Source organism: Syngnathus floridae, chromosome 2 (assembly GCF_059516105.1).
Source record: "Syngnathus floridae isolate MCC-2025c chromosome 2, RoL_Sflo_1.0, whole genome shotgun sequence".
NCBI lineage: Eukaryota > Metazoa > Chordata > Actinopteri > Syngnathiformes > Syngnathidae > Syngnathus > Syngnathus floridae.
This window is the reverse complement of record NC_142414.1, coordinates 27,306,474-27,332,386: the sequence shown is the minus strand read 5'-3', so window position 1 is coordinate 27,332,386 and position 25,913 is coordinate 27,306,474. Positions and strand designations below refer to the sequence as shown.

The 25,913-nt window shown below is 45.2% G+C and overlaps 3 protein-coding genes across 9 annotated transcripts; all 3 read right to left on the bottom strand.

The window, feature by feature from the left end:
* Positions 1–313: 313 nt before the first annotated feature.
* On the bottom strand, positions 314–16,511 carry tceanc (transcription elongation factor A N-terminal and central domain containing). Of its 7 annotated transcripts, none has more exons than XM_088366798.1 (3): positions 16,176–16,511; positions 13,456–13,499; positions 314–1,892 (listed from the first exon to the last, which is right to left on the bottom strand). In XM_088366798.1, exon 3 carries the CDS (start codon positions 1,788–1,790, stop codon positions 1,173–1,175), a length of 618 nt encoding a protein of 205 aa, XP_088222924.1. In that variant the 5' UTR covers positions 1,791–1,892; positions 13,456–13,499; positions 16,176–16,511; the 3' UTR covers positions 314–1,172. The 7 variants fall into 7 exon arrangements, with proteins under 7 accessions (XP_088222924.1, XP_088222914.1, XP_088222897.1 ...); XM_088366788.1 differs by having other exon boundaries at positions 314–1,936; positions 16,176–16,510; XM_088366771.1 differs by lacking the exons at positions 13,456–13,499; positions 16,176–16,511 and adding an exon at positions 3,712–4,039 and having other exon boundaries at positions 314–1,936.
* Positions 16,512–16,985: 474 nt separating this feature from the next.
* LOC148402993 (thymosin beta-12) lies at positions 16,986–19,239 on the bottom strand. The gene is made up of 3 exons (XM_088366838.1): positions 19,100–19,239; positions 18,003–18,112; positions 16,986–17,839 (listed from the first exon to the last, which is right to left on the bottom strand). Exons 2-3 carry the CDS (start codon positions 18,100–18,102, stop codon positions 17,805–17,807), a joined length of 135 nt encoding a protein of 44 aa, XP_088222964.1. The 5' UTR covers positions 18,103–18,112; positions 19,100–19,239; the 3' UTR covers positions 16,986–17,804.
* A 637-nt stretch (positions 19,240–19,876) lies between these two features.
* LOC148402992 (ribose-phosphate pyrophosphokinase 2) lies at positions 19,877–25,327 on the bottom strand. The gene is made up of 7 exons (XM_088369147.1): positions 24,986–25,327; positions 22,200–22,383; positions 21,646–21,744; positions 21,307–21,431; positions 20,937–21,110; positions 20,690–20,849; positions 19,877–20,500 (listed from the first exon to the last, which is right to left on the bottom strand). The coding sequence occupies exons 1-7, from the start codon at positions 25,105–25,107 to the stop codon at positions 20,408–20,410; spliced, it is 957 nt and encodes a 318-aa protein (XP_088225273.1). The 5' UTR covers positions 25,108–25,327; the 3' UTR covers positions 19,877–20,407.
* Positions 25,328–25,913: the final 586 nt, after the last annotated feature.

Here is a 25,913-nt window from a genome sequence, read left to right as displayed (position 1 = left end):
CAAGCTGCCACACTTTATTGTTTGACCCAATGGGGAGGAAAAGAGAACCTTTGTGTGAATCTCACATGCGCATTTACTGTGGAGAACAAATCCATTCAGTCAGAGATGGAATAATTCATGCATTTCTAATTTGAATGACTTTTTTGTTTGAGTACAACTAAGTTAAGCGGAAGAAATGATCATTAAAAACAAGAATATAAAAAGATGAAAATCAAGAACAGTAAGGTGTTAAAAGCTTTTACACTCTCAGGAATTGAGATTTTTTACAAGGATTCACATATGCTGCGGCACAGAAAGTTGACTTCAGTAGGACTGAAAGGGTGAAATTCGTTTTATCAACAGTTCCCAAAATAGCAGAATGGACACTGACCAGATTCCACCGGCCTCACAATCTGGAAGTGTTATCTTCAAGATTACACTGCTTGACGTGGGGATGCTCAGGCCTGCTGGTTTGAATAAGCACAATTGTTTTGAAAGGTAATAAAAAAAAAAAACAGAATGCCATGTTATACACATAAAAGTAATATTAGTAAAAAAGATGCTGATTTCTGTAATTAGCAATAGATCCCTAGTGTGTGTGCGTGTGTGTGTGTGTTGACTGGACCTCAGGCTGTCTCACGTTGAAAGATTCACATGTCAAGCATTTCTTATGAGCTTCACATGCCTGATCACATGAGACGCTCTGGTGATGCAGTCAGGGTTTTAGTTATTCAAAACATTTTCAAATATTTGTGCCCGTCAGGCAGCACAGTACACTAGCGGCTGGCACATTTGTTTCACAGTTCCGAGGTTCCAGGTTTGAATCAAGTTGTGCTGTGTGGGTTTTCTCCCCCCAAATTTTTTTTTTTACGAAACATGTAATCAAATACATTATTCCAATTTCCATCCACTTTCCATCATATCAGCCAAGAGGTCAAAGGCCATTCACAACAACTGAGGCCACATCCTAAAAGCGATTTAAAACTACTTATCAATATTCCACGTGGACACGCTTAAGTTGAGAACAATGTGACTTGCCACACAAACAATGACGACAACAGTTCAAAACTGTAAGAGAAGTTCGCTCAAGTATTAAAAAAAAAAAAAAAAAACCCCTTTTTTTTTTCCTTTCTCCATATATAGTCCTTAATCCCAAAAAGGGCTTCACATGGCCACAGGGTGAATACCAAATATCAGAGGCAGAGCCAGCCGCTGTGGTACCACTGCTGTCCACAAGTGCTACAAGTCACAAAGGTCACGGCCTGGTCATCGGGGCCTCCCCGCCGCACCCACGCCGGCAGGAAGAGCGTCCCGCGGTTCACCTGCGTCACCCTGCAGTCCGAGCCGCCGCAGTGCTGGCAGCGGAGCCGCCGCGTCTCCGTCCCTTCCACCCCGTGAGGAAGCTGCCGCTCGCTAACCCCACCAGACGAGTACTCCTCCCTCAATCGCCGGAGGTCGGCGCAGGCCATCTCCTCCGCCGACATGCGGGCGAAGACCTCCGGCGTCAGGGAGCCGCTCATCAGGCCCATGTGCAGATGGCTGTTTTTTGGGTTCTTCAAGTTGGCTACTTTGCTTCTCACGCAGGCTTTGTATTTGAGCTGATTGCGGGCGTGGATGCGGCGGATGTGCCGCTCCACCTGCGCAGCCAGCTCCGCGGCCTTGCCCGAGTGGTCAGGGCTGAGAGCGGAGATGAGCAGCTCAACACATTTGGACCTCAAGGCGGCCGTAGCGTCATCTGTGTGATTATCTCCGGTCAAGGAAGAGCAGGAGGCTTCTTGCTCTGAAGGAGCACCACTAGAGTCTTCTGCCATTCAGTGTTAGAAGGACTTCAACTCAAAGTACTTTTTCAGGTCCTGGTGAACTCCTGTCGTGCTGTTCGCCTTTCGCCTCCACCAGAGCTGCTTTCAAGGAACCTGTTGAGAACTTTGGCGATGAGCGCGCCGCTGTGACATCACACCTGTTAGGGTAACCGAGGCGTGTCAGTATGTATGTCATAGTAGGTTAGTGTTTGTGAGCACTTTTTCAATGTGCCGGTTCCATATTTGCATAACTGCATAAATTTGAACTGACATATTTTCAATTAATTATGAACAACAATTGCTATATGTACAATGCAAATCAGCCAGTTGCACTAATGTTCACATGGACAGAACATTCGGAATATTTTTGGATGTGGTGCCGATCCCTGGATGATACTCACCAACATACTAGCTTGTATATAGTACCTGAACTCCTTCGAACTCCTGAACTCCTTCGGATCGAAAACAAAAATCAGCAAACCGAATTATTACACGGGAGCGGCCATGTTGAGTGTCAACAAGGGCGCTACACATATGAGCCGCAAGATGGTGGTGTCGTCTGAAAAACCGTCCGACAAATTCTTCTTCGTTTGGTTTTGATTAGCAAATGCCATTTAAGTCACATTACCGTCACCTATTGGTGGGAAGAGGAATAACAACAACTATAAATGATCTCTCGATCAATTTTCTACTGTATATCCGGGTTCGGGTAGGTTTGGATAATATACAGATCCAATTCTAAAAACTAGGTGACTTTAATTTAGATCAAATGTTGCTTCTGGGTACTTTAAACAAGACTGCTTGCTTGTCTTGCAACTATATGAGTCTCTCAGAAGACATTTACTTTCACAGAATAATCCAAAAGAATTGATTCTGTGCGTGTGACCCAGTCCAGGGATGCATACTTTTTTTTTTTTTTAAAGACATATTCACTGCTGGTTATGGTATTTTAGAAAAGACTGTCGAATGCTATATACATACACTATATACACTCAAGTAGCAGCAAGCAGGAATTTGGGAGCTGATGGTATCTCACTCCAAGATGGGGCAAGTCTTTCAGCTGTTACCATATTGTATGCTATTTGGAAAAAAAGGGAAAAAAAAATCTGGCATTTTGTGATTTTGGAGCAGAGATTATAAAGAATTCTTAAAAGCTGGTAAAAACAATGTCAATCTTTAAAGGTCCCTGACATGGATAACTCTTGCTCGTCCATATAAACCAAAATAGAATGACAACATACGTATTTGTTTTTGTCAACATTTTTCATGAACTCAATCAAAGTCTCTGTACACAAAGGGTCTATTTAGTATTTCTCTGAAATATTGTTTTGTCTAAATGTGTTAGTGAGCACCTCCCCTTTGCCGAGATATTAGTCCACCTCACAGGGAAAAAGATAGCAATGATAGCCATTCAAATAATGAATTGTCAATATCAATCATATACTGTATTCGCATTCTGCTGTCTCAACTGAGCAATGACTGCAAATCAATATGTACGTATCAATATGAGTGATGAAATAATGTAAACGGTGTTCACACTCACAATACTGCTTGTAAATATGGACATTATTGCACAGTGTCCACAATCAGACGGCATATGTTCAATATTTCAATCAGTCCATTAGATGTTCTTTAGTATCTAAATAAGGTCCAAGTGGAGCCCGATATTCTCTCAAGCCACGAGTCTTTCCCAGATGTTTTCATAACGTATATGATGAAGATCAGGGGAGCTAATATATAAGCTGAGGTATGACATTACCATCCACATTTGATATTAGAAGGAAGCTCTTTATATTTATGCAGACAAGGCCTCAGAGGGGAAGCTGCTGGCGGCTTGATGCCTTGCGTCTTCATTGAATATGCTTCAAGCCGCAGCTTCAGCTTTTAAAAGCTTTTGGCTGCAGTAATGTTCTCCCTTAATGCAAGCACTTACAAATGTACGGGAATGTTCAGAAGGCAGCTGGTGGAGGGTCACTTATGAAAGGCGTGGCCACCGTCGGTGAGGACGTTAAGACGAGAGACGGTCATCCATTCTTTCAGCCGCACAAAGAATCGCCTCCAGCTGACCTCCCTATTGTTGACCGCACAAGCATGGAATGCTCCTCGGCTCTTATCAGATGATTCCACTGCGGGCCGTTGAGCATTCCTGCTCTGTGGGAATGGAATTTTACCAGCATGCGGCCTGCCATGATGGCCGTAGTCCAACAGGTGGCGCTCTCTACACTGTGGTGACGGATTTGAAATATCACTTCCTGCTTGTGCTGGCCCCTCCCCTTGTGCGGACCACACCACACCACACCAGACCAGACCAGACCAGACATGTCTACGGGGGCTAAGGGGGGGGGGCTTTGGCTGATACATAGGAGGGCTGAGAAGGCAATTTGTTTGTAAATATTCTTGAGAATTTCAAATAAAATGCTGGAGTGGCTTAACAAGCGCTAGAGGGGGAAAGTCATTGTAAGAGGTATTTCTAAATACATGCTATATATTTGAATTGAATTGTTACAAATGTGCAAATTGTGTAGCACTTAATTGACGACATAGAGCACCGGTGTCAAACTCAAGGCCCGGGGGCCTGATCCGGCCCACAACATCATTTTGTGTGGCCCACGTTTCACTTTTAACAGCACTGAGATGTGCAAGATGGGTTTTTTTTTTACCCCCTCCCCTTTAAAACCAATTGAAAAATAGCTTCACCTCTGATTTCAAAACACGTTATCCACCATGTTGCTGCGTATATGTGAGAATATAACATTGATTTGGGTTGACAGTCATAACAGGGAAACCGTAACTATCATGTGGCCCGTGACAATGACCTTGACACAGGGCATTAAAGTAACATAAAAAGGGTGGAGAGAAGAAATGAATAAGAAAACTAGCGGAGCTGTTACAACAAGCTGCCGACTCAAAGGTGCCATCTTTGAACCTCCCAAGATATGAAAACATTTCGATAACGTGAAAAGACACACGCACACAACCTTGTACATCACTTAACATGAATGAAAGGCAGCCATAATGACTCAGGATGCTGTTTAACAGTGGAAAGCATTGTCTCTGCGCTGAGTGCAAAATGGAGGTTCACTTTGAGGCTGGGCTTAATGTCATTTGACAAGCGTGTGTGTGTGTGTGTGTGTGTGAGTGTGTGTGTGCGTGCGTGTCACTACTCGCCCACTCATCACCAAAGCAAACACACACACACACACACACACACACACACACACACACCATGACCTTGAGTGTGATCCCACATGACGGAAGGAACTTTTTTCCCTGAATTTCAACCCCGAAGGTTGATCTGTTTTGACTGCCGCTCCTGCCGCGTTCCGTTAGTTCCCACTTTGAGGGTGCGATCGGCGAGACATTGTCATGGTCACGTCCCCCCCCCAAGGCAACATCTTGACACGTACACATGCCACCAAGCACCAAGGCTGAGATGGAGCGGTTTGGATGCTGTCTGATGTTGCAAGACTCGAAAATGTGGAGGTGCAACTCGTGGTTGTTAGTTGCTAGATGTATTCCTGAATTCCAGCAATTCACTTGACTTGCCTCTGTTCCACACAAAAAAAATGACATCGAGCAGATCCAAAGTTCTCCCATTAATCCTCCCACACGCACACACACAGCAACTGAATATAAGCTTGGCCTAACGAGTTATAAATAGCCACATCCTGTTATAAAGTGCCTGAGTGCCATTTTTCGCTCAATGGTAAAATGAAACAAATCCTAAAGTACTGTCAAACAGTCCAATATTTTGTTCGTAATTGATATCTTTCTGTTTGTAAGCCTTAAAGGATCAGAAAGGCGGTTCTTTTATTCTATATTTGTATGTTCATCAATTGAATTTCAATGAATTTTCAATGAATTTCTGCTTTGGCTGCCTGGTTTCTAAGTGCACATTCAGCTCGGTTGTGTAACCAAGTCTCCTTCTGCGTCTTCAGTCACCTCCACTCTGGTCATTTCCGTTGGAATTCCAGATGTCCCATAGTTGAGATTCTCTCGACCTGCAATGTTCGAGGACACCAGAGGTCGGCAAATCAGATAGCTAAAAGGGAGTTATGCGAAAAGAAAAATGCAAGAAAGGCACAACAGGATGGGGAGGATTCATGTGAGCATGCACACGCTCCAGATGATGATGCGCAACCTTGCAAATTCCTTCCTGGTCACGTGGCAAATCATCAGGAGCAGATTGAAAGCAGGTCACCAAGTCGCTTTTGCAATGTCTAGCTAGACAATCATCAAATTGTTGACCCTGGTTATGTTCTTTTCTGTAATTCGTCAAAATGGTCAGAATGGAAGGAAGGTGCCAGAGTGGGTCCACATAAGGTTTTGATCACACCAAAAGCAAGGTGGAGTCTGCTGTCCTTTAAACTTGTGCTTTGAAATATCTGGAGGTCATCGGGTCGGCCATCTTGAGTTTTGCCTACCAAGTAAATAATCATCACGTCTTGCCTAGTGTTTGGCCCTCGGTGATGGAGTCCAGAAGACATGGCACTAACATCTGATCTCAAATCATCTGATTTGCCTGTGAGTAGAGGCAAATTCTGCACAGTGGACCAACGCATACTCGTGGTTCCGCCCAATTGGACTTCTTTTCGACGAAAATAACGACATTTTAGGGAAAACCATTAATGGCGTTTTTTTTGTTTGGGGTCATTTTTTTTCCCAATGAATTTATATTGTTATAGATTTTCATTATTTGAATAGAAGGGGTCCCATCCATCCATCCATCCATCCATCCATCCATCCATCCATCCATCCATCCATCCATCCATCCATCCATCCATCCATCCATCCATCCATCCATCCATCCATCCATCCATCCATCCATCCATCCATCCATCCATCCATCCATCCACTCAATAAGCCGCAGTAATATTCATCATTCTTGGCAAAGGATAAAGAATATATGCTTGAGTACTCTTCCGTATACTGCCTGTCTAAATGTGTTTTTTGCATCATTTTTTTTCCTGTTGTTTGAAACGTCACAACACGGCCGCATACAGTCGATGCTCGTGGTTAGCCCGTCGTCTCTTTGACTTTCAAACCAAACAAGCAACAGGAAACCAAACAGACAGTTCTTGTCTAGGCCGCGCTCCGCTTACTGGTCGTCACAAATAGCCGCCCCTGCTGTTATCGAGCTCAGGTCACGCTTCCTGTCTTTCTGCCGGGGAAAAGCATCTGGGTAAAGTCTGGACGTAGTGCCGCCCACCCCAATCACTCAGAAAGGCAACGCTCTCACTTCCTCCTTGGTAAGCGATACGACTGCAGAAGTGGAGATCACTTCTGCATCTCATATTTTCCTCAAAATAATCTTTGATGCTAAAATACGGTGCGCATTGGATTTAAGCACGTGCATTTTTTTTTAACTATGTACTCATGGAAAGTCGCCAAAGCACTTTTCTGTTGTTGAGAAAACAGTAAAACACAGAAAGCAAGTTGCTGTTGGCCACCATTAAGCCCCGCCTCTTAAAGGCACAAATAAAGAAATACTGTAATACGTCAAGCATTTTCTATACAGTTTACACTGGTGATCAAATATGTTTGTAATGTGTTCACAAATGTAAAATTGTTTGATATGATTGCACTATATTTCTCACCAATTTATGGAACATATCCTCGAGCGGGCTCAACTTGCCATTTGCCAAACTTGCGTGCTCCCAGCAAACATATTTGATTTCCCTTGGTAACTGCAAGCATGTTGCGAGGTTGTAAGCCAATTAAAAACAAAGCAGTGTGCCGATTGGCCGCTTGCGTACAGCTCGCAAAACATTGCATCAGCAGCAGCGGGGGGGAATAGAAAGCGGGTGAATGTCCAATAAACCCATTTTATGACGTGCGTTGTTGGAAAGCTGTATGTGATATTAATGAAGGGTTAAAAGGAGTAGTTGGACACCGGCGGCGGTCTGGACAATCCTCGCCTCCCAAACGACCCTCCCACATTCCTAAAACAATGCCGACTCTGCACCAAAAATGGGTGATTCTTCCGCTCACTCGGGGCCAAATAGCAGAAGAGGAAAAGGGAAAAAAAAATGAGCCACTCAACATGGTCATACAATGGCATCCAGGTTATTTGGCTGCTTTCAGTGCAACAGAAGAAGGAACAGCCCACATTCTTTAGCGCTGACTTCATGCAGGAACAGCATAATACCAAACCCCCCAAAAGTCAATTGCACTTTCAAGTTTTTTTCAACTTTTTTTTTCGACAGCAAAATGAATAGCTTGCAGCCAAGCATTTGATGAACATGTCGAGGTAAACCTTCTTCACCTGCCACGGTTCATTCATCACATCAGCGGCCCACACACATGCACACGACCAGAATAAGCAACAAAGGCTTCTAATGAGCAGCAATGCCCACAGATCAGTTGGACAGCTGCCACAGCAGGGGAACCTCTTGGCACTGCCTCCAGAAATATTCCCTCCACTTTGAAGGTCCAGCATTGGCCAGGCTGCCTTTGTCCACTCGTGACAAGTAACAAAGAACACGAGCTACGTAACTTGAGTATTTCTTCTGCACGACTTACTTGGTCAAAATAAGCGTGTTACTGCTTTTGGTCGATTGATAAATACGTCGAAAATGGGGGACTCATTAGCATTAGCATTTATTCATGTCAAAATTGTCTTCACCGTGCTAGTCTAAAAACACACACACTTCTGGTGTTTAAAAAATGATCTTGAATAATCTGGGGGGAACAAGTATATCCAGATAAAGATTTGGAGTTGCCATTTTTACCTCATTTAGCATTTTCAATTGACAATTTTAGCAAAGCCTGAGCTAATGCTAGCGAGTTTTCCTATGTAGTAAGTTAATTAAAAGATGACACTTACTTTGCTCTGAGAGTTTTTTTCTGTTGTTGTGCCAAATTATCCAAATTATAAAAACAAATATATCTCTATGATCAAAAGGTGTGTTATGTATATCTCCATTCATTCATACACTTGTTTGATGACAGATTCCAAGAGGGATTTGTGTTTTATGATAGCTAAACACACAAAATTCTTAATCTGCCTCTAAAAAGCAAGCAAACAAACAAAACATACAGGTACAAACATTTTTCAGCAGTAATCGTTTGTATTTTTTTATTTGTGAGTCAACTCACACTGTTAGCAAAGTTTGGGAACATATTGTACCTAAGCTACTTCTCAGCAGCGAGTTTTTTGTTTGTTTGTCTGTTTGTTTGTTTGTTTGTTTTTGAACACATAATTGTTCTTTTGCTTAAGTACAGAATGCAGGTATTTTGACCGCTTCTGCTTTTTCCGTGCCTGCTGCGGCAAGCTAACGCACATATGACCTCATGACACAAGTGCAGAAGGAAGAATTCGCCGGTGTCTCGTCTGTTGCCGTGGCCTGGCTCTAATGTCTGAGGAATGGCCAACAGCAGACATTGTCTCACGGCAGGAATGTTCACAATTCCAGCTCGGTCCAGCTCCTGCGCACGTGTGTGATTCGGAGTGGCGAAAGACACAAGGGAAAAGTGAGGCGCTGCGGATGGATGGATGGATGGATGGATGGATGGATGGATGGATGGATGGATGGATGGATGGATGGATGGATGGATGGATGGATGGATGGATGGATGGATGGATGGATGGATGGATGGATGGATGACAGATGGATGGATGGATGGATGGATGGATGGATGGATGGATGGATGGATGGATGGATGGATGGATGGATGGATGGATGGATGGATGGATGGATGGATGGATGACGGATGGATGGATGGATGGATGGATGGATGGATGAATGGATGGATGGATGGATGGATGGATGGATGGATGGATGGATGGATGGATGGATGGATGGATGGATGGATGGATGGATGGATGGATGGATGCAGTGATTACATAAGGCTACGTGTTCGGTGTGCGAATTGAACCTGACATACTGATCGGCTCCTTCCAAGCATGGCAACCAGCCGGGCACGGCACATCCTGGTGGATTATGGGGAGTAATGTTAGGAGACTGCAGAGAGGACCGAGTGTCTCCACGGTCTCTATGGATATTAATACTCATGCGTAATACCACAGCCAAGCTTTGGAATCAAAACTAAGCTGTGAAATTCTAGATCAAACCCTTTTTACCGTTTCAGGGCAAATATGCTTTCGGGTTACAAAGTTTATGGAATAGGATGATTAGACTACACGAGCACAACCCAGATACCAACGGTTGGAGTTATCTCACTGGAGCCAAAGCACTTTGAGAACTTGCTGACAGAGGAGGGAGGGCCTTGGCTTTTTTGTTCTTTTTCGCTTCTCTTAAACGATGTCAGCTATCAGCGACCCGTGCCCGGTGAAACACAAGCTAGGAGCGAGGCCAAAGCGTCTCCCTTGAGTCCGAGGCATGCGCACAGATCGGCCGGCTTGAGTCAGAGCCATCGATTCCCGGAGCCATCTGCCCGATTGCGGTTTCCGTGACAACGCCATGAAAATGCCCACTTTGAGTTAAGGCTGGGATCTTAGACGTTATTGTCTCGTGTTGTGAAAGTATGCAGCACTTTTGACATCCGCTTCTCTAGTTCCTGTGAAAATAGCAGAGCTGTCTGCAAAGAGATCCGCTTTTCTTGTGACCTTTTTGCTCAGGCTTTCACCTCCATCTTTCAATTCCTCCAAGGTAATTGTGTACGGATGCTTTAACCCTCAGACATGCGCATGCTTTTTTTTCTCTCTTTTTTTTTTTTGCTGCTGCCTGCTGGGAATCAGTGGCCTGCCTGCCTGCCTGCGTGGCTGCCTGCGTGGCTGCGTGGCTGCCTGCGTGGCTGCCTGCCTGCCTGCCTGCGTGGCTGCCTGCCTGCGTGGCTGCCTGCGTGGCTGCCTGCGTGGCTGCCTGCCTGCCTGCGTGGCTGCCTGCGTGGCTGCGTGGCTGCCTGCGTGGCTGCCTGCGTGGCTGCCTGCGTGGCTGCCTGCGTGGCTGCCTGCGTGGCTGCCTGCCTGCCTGCCTGCCTGCCTGCCTGCGTGGCTGCCTGCCTGCCTGCGTGGCTGCCTGCCTGCGTGGCTGCCTGCCTGCCTGCCTGCCTGCCTGCCTGCCTGCCTGCCTGCCTGCCTGCCTGCCTGCCTGCCTGCCTGCCTGCCTGCCTGCCTGCCTGCGTGGCTGCCTGCCTGCGTGGCTGCCTGCCTGCGTGGCTGCCTGCCTGCGTGGCTGCCTGCCTGCGTGGCTGCCTGCCTGCCTGCCTGTGTGAGGTACTGTAATGCTCTTTGTTCTGTTGTGTGGCTACATACTAGTGAAGCCGTCCAGATCAAATAAATAATGGATACTAGATCAATGAAAGAGTTTGTGTACCTGAAATTTAGCAGATTAGATTTAGGGATAGTTCCTTTTAGGACAAACATATGCTTGAGAACTTTTCCCACTAATTAATTTAGTTGATTAATTTAGTATTTTAATATTACTTGAATATGGTTAACATTTTTTTTGTATCTTATGATTTCTTTTCCCACCATATTACACAGACATTTGTCAACGCTAGAGCCCTTGTGAAGATCCAAACTCATCACTGTCAGAGATAAGTACCAGCATGTCCCTCCTACTGAAAGCAACGCGGGAAATAAAACAAGGTTTTCCAAAACGAAGCCTTTCCCAGTAGAGAGGAGAAGCTCGTCCTCTTTATTGGCCCGCAGCCCAGGCTTGGACTCCAACCATTTCCATCCACTGAGCTCTACAATGACACAGATTGACAAATCCATTTTGCCGCGTTGTCCTGTCAACACACCGTTTGCTTCTCTTCTAATGGCTTTAGCTCCACTCGTGTGTCTGGCCTGGCGGATGGAGCTAGGAATGCTCGTTCCCAACATCGATCGACCCATTGTTCCTCCATCGGATGCTGCCGGGGACTCGAATGTGGGCGGCGGCTATTCTAATCTCATCGCCCTGTTAGTTTGACGGAATGTAAATGGCCTCAGGCCACATCGCCTTTTTTGATTCATTTGCTCATCCTCATGAAGAGCGGGACATCAACATTGGGATTGATCATTTTTTTCCACTTTGATGCCTTTCTGTGACTCCTCCAGTCTCGATATCTGTTTCTTGCCAAATTGTTTCATTCTTATGTGACGATGTCAAAACTTAAACTGCACGAATATCAATCCTTTTATGTCAAGCTAAAAATTGTAATGTATCAAAACACATTCAAGGAAATCAGGAGCACCCACACACACACACACACACACACACACATTGAAACACACTGAAGTGTGGGGCAAGAGTTTGGGAGATTTGTTATGGAAAGGGAGCGATTGTTTCTGGGAACTTGCCCCGCTGACCCTTCGAGACAGAGACATGGGCGGAGGGAGGTGTGCGAGGGTTCTTTTTTGGCGACAGGCACAGCCATTCTTTCTGAAGCCTTCAGCCTTCTCCTTTGCTTATACGTATCTTCGGCAAGAGGCCCCGTTCACTCTCACGTCCATTTCATTCCAGTTGATTCCCCTTTCTACCACTTGATATTTTGAACCACCCGCCTTTGCTAAGAAATCCTACAAGCTTAGCGTTCAATCATGAAATCGACACAATAAATAAGAGAGAAAATAGGGCCATTTTCCTTGCGCTCACCTGCTCTGACCTACACAAGAAAAGTTCACCACTATTGTTTGCAAACTAGCAGGGGGTCTCAAGCCCTCTCATAGCGGACATTCCCTCCCCTCCCGCAACATCCGAATGTTGCGCAAGTGGGCCGAAAGCTTAGCCCCCCCTCGCCAATGTAAACAAACCCGTTCTGGCCGAGGCTCGTGTTACTCATCCACATCACCATTTGGTCGGTTTGCGAGAAAAGAGGCCCGAGTTGTGACAGAGCAAGCTGGGCCTTTTCACGTTCTGCTCTTTATAGGAACCCACAATACGTATACTTCGCTCTTTATTCAAATCAGGATCGACTGGATGATGATGACTCGAGTTGTTGGGTAATAATTCCTCCGCACTGTGACGGTGACGCCGTGCCCGAGCGTGCCCCTTGTACACTCATTGCACCCGTTCTTGGCACCGCGCCTATGCTGGGGCACAAAATGGCGGGGGGAACAGTTGCGGCGTGGGGAGGGGGGGGTCATTGCCAGATTGACAAACAAAGATGCCCAACCGCTCCTTGGGTTCAATTGGAATCGGGATGCCGCAGATGCAGGGGCGGCGAGGGAATGTCGGCACACGTCAGCCTGAAGCCTTTATATGAGGCGGGGGGTGCAAAAAAAGACACAGAGAGCGTCTGTCTTCAGTTGAAAAAGACAGCGGGGCATTCAGGCATGTGGGACTCGATTCACACAAGTGACAGCTGAAATTTTTTCAATCTTGTGATGGGAATTTATCATCAACGCCAAAAAGTCGCCACATCATTGAACGACCGACCACATCGCTTTTTTGCCTTCATCATTCAACAAGTCAGCAAAATCACCCTTTGATACTCGCATGGAGGAAACTTGGCTAAGAGGAGCTAAAACTTTGAATTCCAAAACAGGAAGCTCCATTATTTCCTTGTACAGCTGCAGGAGAAAAAAATCAATCCAGCAGGTGGCGGGAAGCAACGAAATACTTTGTTACTGTTACTGTACTGTTACTTAAGTAGGTTTTTTAGTTATCAGCATCTAAAACACATCGTACCAGTCTTTTTTTTAACTCCTTACTAGGTCTTCATCTTGATTAATTCATGAACTGGCCATATTATGTTTTGTCGGTACAAATACAACAGAACATCATACCTGCATGGTGATGGTAGCATCCTCCTGCTGGAACTTGAGCATTTCTACAAGAAAGCAAAAATAATATCAGAAATGTATTGTGAAGTTGAGATTTCCATTTTAGTCGAGTTATCTTTACTGTTTGGGTGTTGTAATCGACTCACAAGTGCCATGGAGCTAGCTACTGACATTAATAAAGAATTTGCTTGGTTATAGAATTTCCACATGGGTACTCGTTGAAGAAACACATGAAGTCACACACGCTGAACGCTGTGTATCATTTTAGCCGGGTAACCACGGCGAGCTTGCCCATTTGTTGCCATGGAGACGGCATACGACTAGATGTGGTCAGCGACAGAACCTCAAATGGCGATACGGTAGTTTCATTGAACGACTCTCGTTCCTCGGTTCTGAGCTACTGTCCTCCATGAACTTCCTTTCAACTGGGCTTCTTCCCTAAGAAGTGAAACATGTACAACCGATTCCGAAACAGTGTTAGCAATGTTGACGAGACAGAGGAGTCAATATGTATCTTTTTTTTATTTGAACGAAAGCCGATAAATGAAAAGTGGGAGATGAAAACTAGACCGTGGGTTATCTGCGCTGATCCACATCCTGTTCAACACCAAAACATTTGTGTTTTGACAAAGAGGGCTATGGGAGGGTTGTCAACACAACGATCGAATTCCCTCCAGGATTCTGCATATGTCATGATGCCCTTGGTTGTCAAGGCAAATTGAAAAAGAAAAAAAAAAAATCCCATTCATCCTATAAATGCAAGTGATCAACACATGACTCACATTGGTGGAGACTGTGTCCAATGTGCACATTTGACATCCTCAACATTGCACAATGACGCTTTTGAGCAAGTCTTGTGTCATACACTTGCAATACAGAGGCCGATTACACAAGGTCAGGCTGGGGCTGTGGTGGAGGGGATCAAAGTCTAAACAGTCCCCTAACCTCCAGGCAGGCCTAAGACGTGATGGCTACTGAGAATAAAATTTAAAATAAATCCTGCTGGCAATAACAAAAAAGAGGAGAGGAAATTGAAATGACAGCTACAAGCATCATCTGCCCAGCATGTGCTCTTTTCCCGCTTGATTTGTAGAGACTGGTGATGGATGGCCGGAGAAATCAGACACATTTCTCACTTCTGTCCAACATAAATCAAAAGCAATGAATGCTTTCATTTAATTGAAATCTTTGCAAGAAAATTTGCAAGAAAGTTGACGCACATGATTCGCCTTTACGGGCCATGGGAAATGACGTCGCGGGCCCAATTTGGCCCCCGGCCGGGCCTTGAGTTTGCCCCAGTAAAATGGGTCTTCAAACGGCTTTTAAAAATTGACAGACAGGTCGCTTGCCTAACATTTAACTGGTGTGCACTTCCACGAGGGGAGGAGCGCACTTTACAAGCAGGCAGAGCGTTTGAAGAATGTGCTTTTATAGCGCTGGGTTTAACAAGCGTTTGGCCGTCTGCAACATTGAATGCAATTCTTATCAATCAAAGCAGTAGAGGGAAATTCACTCACCTCTCTAAGGAAAGGCTATAAAATTCAACATTTAACAACAGCTCAGCAGCTTTGGTTTATTGCGTACACCTGAGTGCTTTGATGCTTGTGGAATACTCTGAAGAGATTTGACAACCGGTGTATTTTTTATAAGCCGTCGTTTTTACCTGCGTGAATCTAATTTGGGTGGGAAACTCGTATGATTTTTGCAGCTGTATAGTATTTGTGCCGTTATGCTTGCTGGGTCGCAGCCAAATGCTGTTGGGCTGGGGGGTGGGGGGGGTTGCCATGGAGACACACAGCAGAATCAGCGTGTCTCGATTGATCGAGACGTTGTGGAAAAAAAACAAAGATGAGTGCAAAAGGTTTGTTGCGATGCGCTTGGGTTCCTCTTAGCATGATCATGACATAGCAAATTGAAGCACACACGCTACACAAGAAAAGCAGATGGCTGGATTATAATGTGTCATCAATACCGGGGAAATACCCACACCCAGACAAGTGGGCCGCATGTGGCGCATCGCTAATCTCCCGAGTATTCGGAGCACGATGGCGGCGGCGGCAGTTGGACCCGTCTTGCCTGGAAGACGAGGATGTGACTCAGCAACAGCTGTTGCCATGGGTTACCAGACAGAGCTACTTCAAGATCACATGACTTAATTGTGCCGTGATACGAGGGAAACTCGAACTTCTGGGATCAATTAAGGGGGCTAAAATGGAGCTAATTGATTCAATTCAATCTTTTCCAGATGACGTTTACTGCTTTCACTAGCAACATGGCTGCCAACAACAGGGAGCTGCTTTACAAAAGCACTTCCAGCCTTGCCAATGTAGTGATTTGCTTGCTATAATTTTGCAATTTTTCTTTTCTTTTCACGCTGTTTTGTGTCCTTTTGACCCGAAGGTGAAAACAAATATGATCTAATATCCTTTTTTTTTTTTAATTTCCCAATCTTTGCGAGCTAATTTGAATGCTCAAAGTACGGTTTTTGAAGTTTCTCTTATCTTTATTTATTATACTTTATGATGATACGACATGATTTATTGTTCATTATTTCACTGACCCTCACGCGACGGCTGGGGGAATCTTAGTTTGTTAACCATGGATTTCCTGTGTTTCCTCTGTGGAGGAAGGTTAATCTGGCCAATTTGCCCCCCCCCCCCTTCCCCCTCGAGTACAGATTAATATCTCATTAAGCGAAACTGATTTAACACCAATCCACTTACACTATGCATGGAGGACAAGATCAGACGAAGGAAGCCGTGCACGCTTCACGCTAACCGAAGGCGTCACTTTCTCCACGTTGTCCACCCAGAACGAAGGAAGGAAGGAAGGGCGCGGCGCGGCGTGGTGCGGCGTGGTGCGGCGCGGTGATCAGCGGGCGTTGGCGGCTGCCAACTCCATGCTAATGACATTACGGCTTTGTCGGTGGCAGCTAATTTTAGGATGAAGGCAGTTTAGGAGACGGAGCAAATCTGCCGCTGAGGCGACACCTTGTCCTCTGGGTCACGCCGTCCCTTACTTAAGCCAGTGCAGCGACTCTACCGAGCATGTTTTGGGAATGTGAGTCCGCGGTCAACGGGCCAGAAAAATCGGACCAGTTTTGGAAAACCCAAGTCAGAAAAACTAGAATAGAGGGTATGGCAATAAAATACAATTCTATTAAACATAATAATCATTTGAAATGAAATGATCCATGTGGTTTCACCATCATCATGGCCAATTTAGGAACGACCATTATAAAAATTCATTTGACACCCCTGATTGCCATATAAATGACTAAAATATAAATCCCCCAGATTTGATTGCAACTTCAAGCTTTAAATCAGTCTCCAGCAAAAGGAGACTTGGCCCACTCTAGTTGTCAGTGGCTTGAGTTTGGCAAGAATACGCTCGTTTTGCTCCAAATTGTCCGTAAATGTGATTTTTGTTGTTGTTTATTTACCCTTCTGCTGCTGATGAGGGCAAAAGATACAACACGTGATGATTGTGTCAGCCTGCGGTGGAGCTTGCAAACACTTCTCCAGCACACATGGTAGTAACAAATCATTTTTTATTACAACATTTCATGGTTTTCCATTCCTTGCAATGATGTGTGGCGGAATAATGTAACTGTTGGGACTTAACAAAAAAAATCTTCCAACGATCAATCTCAAAGCACATAGACTCGGTTGACTTTTTTTCTTTTCAAAATTGTGAATCACTCAAACAAAAGGGCCAAAGTACATTTTAACCACAGACAAGGTCCATTTGTTTTCAGAACTAGATGAAATCAATTTTTTATCATCCTACAAAAAAAAAAGAAAAAAACATACATACAACAGTATCATTTTTGGGCGGTGGTGGTCATTCACATTGTACAAACAAAGTTGTGCACTTTTTTTTGAAAATTAGAAAGACGACATAACAATAGCAGAAAAGCTTGACGCCTTAGCTTTGGCGCAAAAAGCAGCAACGCGGGAAATTGGGTGGTGACGTGCATGGTGGTGTGTGTGTGTGTGTGGGGGGGGGGGGGCACTTCCCGGGATGCAGGCCCTTCCTCGTCCCTTCCACCTCTCCGCTGCAGAGCCAAGTCGGGCATTGAAAAACTTCCAGGATCCTGTACCATATCCTCCTCCCCCTCCTCCACTCTTCTCCATCTTTCTCAACAAAACAGACCTCAAGATGGCGGCGCGTTGCGTCGACCGAAGGCGTCGTCCCGTCTGCGCAATCGGGTCGCTCGGTTACAAACTTATACAGCTACAAGAAGTGACTGATGAGAACAAGGCAATGCGGAAGGAAGGAAGGAGGGAGGGAGGGAGGGAAGGTGTGTTGGGGAGGTGGTGGGTGGGGGACGCGGAGCATGGCGAGGGGCTTCACGACGTCGTGGCCGCCTTCTCCTGTTCGATGGCTGAAAGGGGGGAAGAGAAAACGCTCAGTCATATTTGTGCAGAGCGAGAGAGAGAGAGAGAGAGAGAGAGAGAGAGAGAGAGAGAGAGAGAGAGAGAGAGAGAGAGAGAGAGAGAGAGAGAGAGAGAGAGAGAGAATGCAGCTCCCAAGGCTTGCTTACTTACTTTCTTTTGTGGGCAAGCTGTTCTTCTCCTGAGTCTCCGTCTTCTTCAGCTTGTTCTTGTCGAAGCTGGTCACCTCTGAGATGTCGGGTTTGTCGCTCATCTTTGCAGGTCTGCAAGACCGAAAAAGTCCTTATTAAAAAAAAAATAAATAAATAAAATAAAAATTGTTCCCAAAAGTAATCGTCCAAATAGTCGTTTGAATAATTCCTGGTCGTCTTGATGTTTAAAAAAAAAAAAAAAAAACAGCACCTGTGTATGGCCACCCCTCCCTTACTATGAAATCAGGGCGTTGGCCAAATCCATGTAGCATTACGCAGATGGACTTTTGCTCGTGGGCTCGTAAGCGCTCGTTCTTTTGTTCGCCCTGCGGCTGTGGCCGTCGTGATTTGATTGGCATCCACCCAAGTCAGTCAGCCCACATCGGGATGCTCCAATCAAGTCCGCAAATTTACATAACAATAGCGCTCCGCCGTGCAGACTCCCACAAGGAAAACAAAGAAGACGCAGACGATGACCAAACGAACAGTCAAAGCGTTTGCTCATCAATAATTGGGCCGGTCTAGCGAATGTGATCTTTTTTCCTGCTCGTCATGGCCAAATCCACGTTGGACGCCCACCCGCCCACCTCTTACTTCCATGCGGCTCAACGTGAAAAAAACACCGCCCAGTTCCAGTTGGTCATTCCTCACATCCAGCACAAATCATTCTTGGTGTGCAACACATTCGTGGAGACGAGCCGTGGGTAAGTAAAAGTGGGCGCTAATGGGGGGTGGGGGCACGCTTGTAACAAAGGCAAACACACACTCGCATGGGTGCGCTGGTTGGATGGACAAAGAGCGCGTGCACTCTTGGATGAAATCATTCGCAGCTCCTCTAAAAACAGCGCCGTTATGCGGTTGTACATGTTTTCATTTACAGAAAGCCAGCCTCAATGCAACATTAGACCTGCTGTGGAGCTGCAATTTAAAAAAAAATACATATATATACATATATATACATATATATATGTATATATATGTATATATATATATATATTTGATGGGGATAGAGGACGAGAATGGCTCAAAAAGACAAGTAATGATTCAAAGGTCGCTTACCGTCTGGTGAGGACAAGTCGTTTGGAGGATCTAGGCAGTAGTGTCGCGACAGCAGAAAGTGTAACTCCGCCGGACGCAGGCTTACATATAGTCACCAATATGCTAATGAGGTGACATCACCACCATCACGGCTACAGTGGCGCCACCTGTTGGTGATACCTTTAAACAACACTTTTCAATGATTATTAAAAACGGGAAGAGGGAAGGGGATCCGAGTCCAAACATTTTGTTTAGTTGTTTTCCACGCGTTTGTCAACGCGCTTATTTCCTACGAGCGTTCCTCACGAGTCGTTACCGTTTGAGGCGACGAGGGTCATTAACGTGTACAAGGCGCCCTCTCGTGGTGAGATCCAGCGAACATACTGAATCCATCCAGCTATCCAAATTTGTCATCTCACGGCACACCGTCATACTGTCCTCAAAGGTTTGGCATATTGGATTTTCAAGTGAAATGTCCGAACGAGGCCAAAATAAACGATAAGCTTTACAGCTCAATTACTCTGACCTGCTTTCTACTTTTAAAGGCACACGTGACTGTTGAAATCCTCTACTTGCTGTTTTCTAACAAGGCGCTGCACGGCAAATTTGGGGCACCTTACACCAAACTTAAGCTTATCAGCAACAACAATGTCTCGTTTCCAGAGTCTTAATCACAGCTTTGAAAAATGATGGAGAACTGAGCGTTGTCTTCAAATGAGGCTTCACATCTAATCATTTTATAGTAGCGATGTAACGAAGAAATAGACTGAAGCACACAAATGGAAAAATAGACCAGAATATGTTTGGAATGCTCTTGTCAAGTTTTATTGCCAAAAGATGCTGCTTGACTTACAATACAAAAAATAGAAGACCCATTGTAGGTGCAAAATTCCTCTGTCATGGCTTGAATTGTGTTTCAAGCCATCTCTAGATCGTTTCCATGACCTTTCAATTTAAAAGCATTTTAAAACACTTGCTGGGTTGCTAGAGTAACTGAAATGAGTTTTAGCAACAGCTGATACAAATATTCCATGGGTAAAGGTGCATTTCACCAAATACTTTTGTTAAAATGTCTTCTTAAGTAAAGGAGTTGAAGTGGAATGCTCCAAATTAAAGTTAAGTACAGGTATGTAAATAAGAGTGGGTGGCTGGCTGGCTGGCCTCACTCCACCTCCTGGATGGAAACTGAAATTCAAAGACAAGCTGCGGGCGAGACCTTTTTCGCCTAAACCACCCTGAGACTTAGGCGCTTATGGTCGGTCGCAGCCGAGAGCTTAGATGGCGAAGGCAGAGGAGGCCAAAGGAACCCCTCCCTCCCCCTGCTCGTCTTTACAAAGGGACGTGGCTGAAGAGGTAAGAAACGGATTCGCCGTTGTGGGTTCTCCTAATGGCCTCTGCCAGGATCATGGAGATGTCAATGACCTACAACATTGGACAGACGCGCCGCCGTCAGTACACAGCAACACCGAGGATGGGAATTGATATACGGTGAAACGCCGAGTTGGACCTTTTGCACTCGTTCTGAAGTCACAAACATTCATTGTTGCGGAGGTTCACAAGTGTGTCCTCTTTGAAATATAAAAACTTTTCAAATGTTGCTGGTGTACACACCTGTATTTTTGGGCAAGCCTTCATCTTCTCCTCCTGCGGGATGGTGTTGGTCACCACCACCGCCTCAAACGGTGCGTTGTTGATACGCGAGATGGCGGGGCCCGAGAAGATGCCGTGCGTGAGGATGGCGTAGACTTTTACGGCGCCGGCATCGATCAACCTGAAGCACAGGAGAGCCAATGTCAAAATCACCGGCAAAAGAAACGGAAACTCAAGACAAACAAAAATTGGCGGCTGTGACACCGACTTGTCGGCGGCATGGCAGATGGTACCGCAGGTGTCGGCCATGTCGTCCACCAGGATGGCCACGCGGTCCTTGACGTCCCCCACCAGCACCATGCGGTCCACTTCATTGGCCTTCTTCCTCTCTTTGTGGATGAGGGCGAAGTCCACGTTGAGTCGATCAGCGATGGAGGTCACGCTGCACGACAACGGTTTTCGTTCTTAGATCACCAAAAAGGTACTTTGAATGACTCCGTTAGATGGCGTAGCATGTGGGTTTTTTTTTTTTCCGTTTTCATATCAAATGTGGCCCTTCGTTCAATAAAGGCTGAAAATGAGGTAGCGGCGCTTTCGACGACTGGGCCTCAGAAGCTTCCCGCTGAGGATCATCTTACCGCTTTGCGCCACCAGCATCGGGAGACACAATGATACAGTTTTTCCACTCTGGGATATTTTCCCGTATCCACTGCAGGACAGCCGGCTCTGCGTATAGATTGTCCACAGCGATGTCAAAAAAGCCCTTGAGAGACAAAGACATTATTCATGTCAATTGAGGGTCACCATTTTCCATTTATAACACCGCGGCAGATCGTAGATGCGATTTAGCGTTAGCGTTCAGCTAGCAGGACTGAAAGGCTAAGCTATGTCGTTGTTTTGTATCTGTGTGTCATTCTATTTGTCCTTTTGTTTTGTGAGTGGCAATAAAAAGGTGGAAGTGGTTTTTGTCCGCTCACCTGGATTTGTGAGGCGTGGAGGTCCATGGTGATGATGTGGTCAGCGCCCGCCACAGACAACATGTTTGCCACCAGCTTGGCCGATATCGGGGCTCGGCTCTGGGACAAGCATGTGTTAGGATCACAACTCAGGTCAGTGTGTGTGTGTGTGTGTATGCGTAGGGGGGTGAGGGCGTTTGGGTGATATATACACATAAAAATCACAGGACAATTGTCCTTCAGAAGGCTCCATCGTAATGAGGGCCAGTTCTTCTGAGATTTCTCCCTGAGCATTCACATGTGTCTGGGAATTTTCTTATGATCACTGTCTTAAGTCAAAGCGTTGGTTTTGTTGCCAGAAGACTAAAAGGGGTTGCCGCTGATGCTCAGCTAGCAGATGACAAAGGCTGACTCTGAACTAGGACTTTAAAACAATCACGTGACGATCCAATTTGACTGAACTGGTTCCAAATCATTTTTTGATGACATTACAATTGACATTGTACCTTTGTTTATCCATCAATGCTATCAATCAATCTAGCTAGCTGGCTAATAAGCGCCGTCCGTCCGTCTACCTTGTCCTTCTTGTCCTGCCGAGCGTAAGGGAAGCAAGGGATGACGGCAGTGACGCGGGATGACGAGGCGATTTTGCAGGCGTTGATCATAATCAACAGCTCCATGAGGTTGTCGTTAATCTCGCCACAGCCGCTCTGCACAATGTACACGTCCTCGCCGCGGACACTCTCCCCGATCTCCACGCTGTTGGTTCCATGGGAAAGAAAAATGGGCAGGAAGTTAAGTACAGTGGAACTTTGAGGTTGAATGATTTAAGAATTTGATCCAAATATGTGAGGGGGAAAATGTGCTTCTTGAACAAGTTTGAAGAGACTATCTCGGACGACTTCACACAGCAGCTCAAGTTTTCAAAGGTTTTACAGATGCTACTCATCACATTGATCGATATAGGGGTGTTCAGATGATTAAGGAAAGGGGGTGCTGCAGGCTTTTTGACCACTCGGGGTCCTCAAGTTCCACATTGTTAGCTCAGGGTAACAAAGGGCTGTTAACTGGTTAGCGTAGCGAGCTTCTAATGTTTTTCCTGGCTGAAAACTATCTTTAAAGGGGAAGTCAACCCCCAAACTGTGATGTCATTTTCAGTGGACAGCAAGTGGCAAAATGGCTGCCGGTGAGCCGGATAAAAAAGGACGGACGGCGTTTGCCTATTTAATTCATGTTCCGCAAACTAAACCTTAATCAGGATGCAGAGTTTTGACGAGTGGGGGCACATAGAACAGATCGCAAAGAAAATGACAAGACCGGCTTCCTCTTTCACACTGTCACATGTCCAGTAATGCTTACAAAACCTGCAGGACGGATACGCGTCCAACGAGTCCGGCTCAAACCTCCATGCGGCACACATGTCGTACTGCGAAGGCAGCAGTGACAGCAAGCACGTGCGTGAAACATTCCTGTTAGGGACACGCGCTGGACTCGCACTAACTTGGCCTCAGCCATGTGATCGTTGACCCTGGGCCTGGATGACTACCTTCACGCTCACACACTGAAATGTAAGCCTTTCCACAGATGGTTCGCTTTACCCGATGTGCGAGCAGGATCTGATTAAATCTCCCTGCGACTGTCCAACTGCAAGGCAAGTCCAATCATGCGACCGTGCAGTGCAGTGCAGTGCAGTGCAGACCTTGACCGGCAAAGGTCAGCTGGTGAAAGCGTGTGTGGAGACCTGTGAGAAGAAGTGTAAACTTCTCACCTCCTTTCCGTTTGAGCGGGTGAGAAAAATCATTGTTTTTAAAAGTGTATCGCCCAAACAGCAAAGTTCCCAGGCTGAAAACTGCAGAAACGCAAGATAATCACGACTTCCCTCATTTGACACGGGATCATGAGATTAGCGGTTCTTTAAAAATCTCATTTGATTTTTGCGGTTAGTCATTACAAAGTACAATTACTTTGTGTTTAAGAAGGCTTTTTCAGGTTTCAGTATTTTACTGCTGTTCAAAAATGTCCTGTCTAATCTGAAAAACAGAGTACATTTCAGTCCTCATCACAGCCGCACTTTTTAAGAGTTTCTGTTCTACTTTTGATACTTCTTTTTCCACAGCTCCCTAGCAAAAAAGAAATGCTCCTGTCTCAACTCTGAAAGTAAGTACATCTCTGTCTGAGGGTGCCGTTACTGATGCAATTAAAGGACAACTTGGAAAAAGGCGGACAAATCAAAAGCATGTGATTCAACCAAGTGCTGCACGTTAGGCGTCCACCACAGGACGAAAAGTGAACATATCCTATGCTATTGTTAACACTGTTTTGTTGTTCTTGCTGAGGTGCCACTCACTAACACTTCAGTCATTCTCCTTCTCGTGTCAAATAGCCTTTAAACTTTTATAATGAACTGCCATGAACATTGAACATGAATAAACGTGCTCTTTACCAGTTTTAAAATTCCTTTTCAAATGACACTAAACACATCAGTCGAGTTCATCTTCATTACTTTTCCTCTGACTGGATTTACTGCCCCTTTGATGACTAACATTTGTATGTTTATTTTTATTTGCTGTATTTAAAGTTATACAAGCCTACGATTTTGGTATTTGTTGATTTTTGGTACACTCTGCTAGTTTTTAAGTGCTAAAAAATGTCAAGTTTGTTAACAAAATGTTGGAGTGGATGGAAATCAATCCGAAATTAACCACGCCACCGTGTTGTTAACCAATGTAGAATTCAATTTGAGAATATTTATTCGAACTTGATACTACTTTGTGATGCTCATTGCTACTCCCGTTAGAGGCGCGCGAAGGAACATGTTCCATCCCGTGTTTCATATTTCAGACACTCCTTCAGCAAACATACTTTGAATTCATTTTTAAAGTTTAAACATACTTTGTATTCATTTAAAAAAACAACAACAACAGCAATATCCAAATGGTCGTATTAAACGCTATTTCACAACACTGTCGACGGTCATTAAGTTTGGCGAAAAAAAAATGGCCCAACATTTGAGCCACCATATTGAAACGTGAAGCCGTTAGCTAGCATGATTAGCACGCGCACACACACACACACGGGCTAACATGTTACCTTGTAGTTCCCAACCACGGGATATTATTTAACGTGAATTCTACAAGTGCAATTTAAAAACAATGTTTCTGGAGTAATTCACATTGGCGATCGACAAAGAAAACGCACTGGCATTAGCGCTCTAGCTTGTTGTGTTTACATGAAGCTAGCTGGTCACGTGTGGACAGAGTGGACACTGTAGTAAACTATTGTTAGCTTCGAGCTAACGCTAAGAGAAGGAAAATCGAGGCCAGTCACTCCAAGTTGTCAAACAGAGCGTGAAAATACTCACCATGTCTCCTGGTTGCTGAACTTCTTGGTGATCACTTTACCCAGATCCAGTCCTAGCCGATCCGCTACTTTCTGGGACAAGTCGTGGTGAGAGCTCCCGCTGAAGAGGACGATGTTCGGCATGTTGCAAAATAATAATAATAATAATAATAATAAAAGGTTGCGGGAAAGAAGGATAATGTAACAGCAGGTTTCCCCGCTGAAATAATGGCGAAGATGAGGGGGAGGGGGGCTTCTGTTAATGTTGCATTGCAGTGTTGCAGTCTTGCAGCTCCGACAGTCGACGGCAGAGAGACTGGAGCCAGTCTTGCATGAGCGGGTCAAGGCACACTGCCGCTGGAAGGAAGTCAAGCGGCCTGCCTCCCCCCCCTCCCTCCCTCCTTCCCCTCATTGGACGGACGCCATATTATCCGCTACATCTGGGCGTCGACGTACACTTTGAATAAAAGGTCGAAAATGTCAAAAATACTTTGCATCATATCTGCAATTAGGTGGCTAATGTACTCTGACTGCGACGCGTGAACACTTTTACAAATGTTTGTGTTCCAAAAAAAAAAAAAGTGAAATTGTGTTTTTTTTTAATATGAGTCACTCGAGAATAAATAATAGAACGCAATATTTTCATCTTTTACTGTGTAGGGTACGTACAACAGCTGGTACCAGTACGAAAGAACTCAATTGAGCATCGGCAATCTGGACCAGATGCAGTTATCGGATTTTTGTATTTTATTTTTTTGCAGGTGGTCACCTGATGCTAAGTTCTTGCGTGTTGACATTCTGAGTCTCATAATTTGATTTACCACTCAAGAGTGGTCAGCTGAGCTTTCATGTGTCACATCATCTCAGTCATGTGCCAGGCAGTAAATTGGCTGTTATTTGTACCCGGACGATAGTTGAGGGAAGGATTCCTTTCGAATGACAAATCTAAA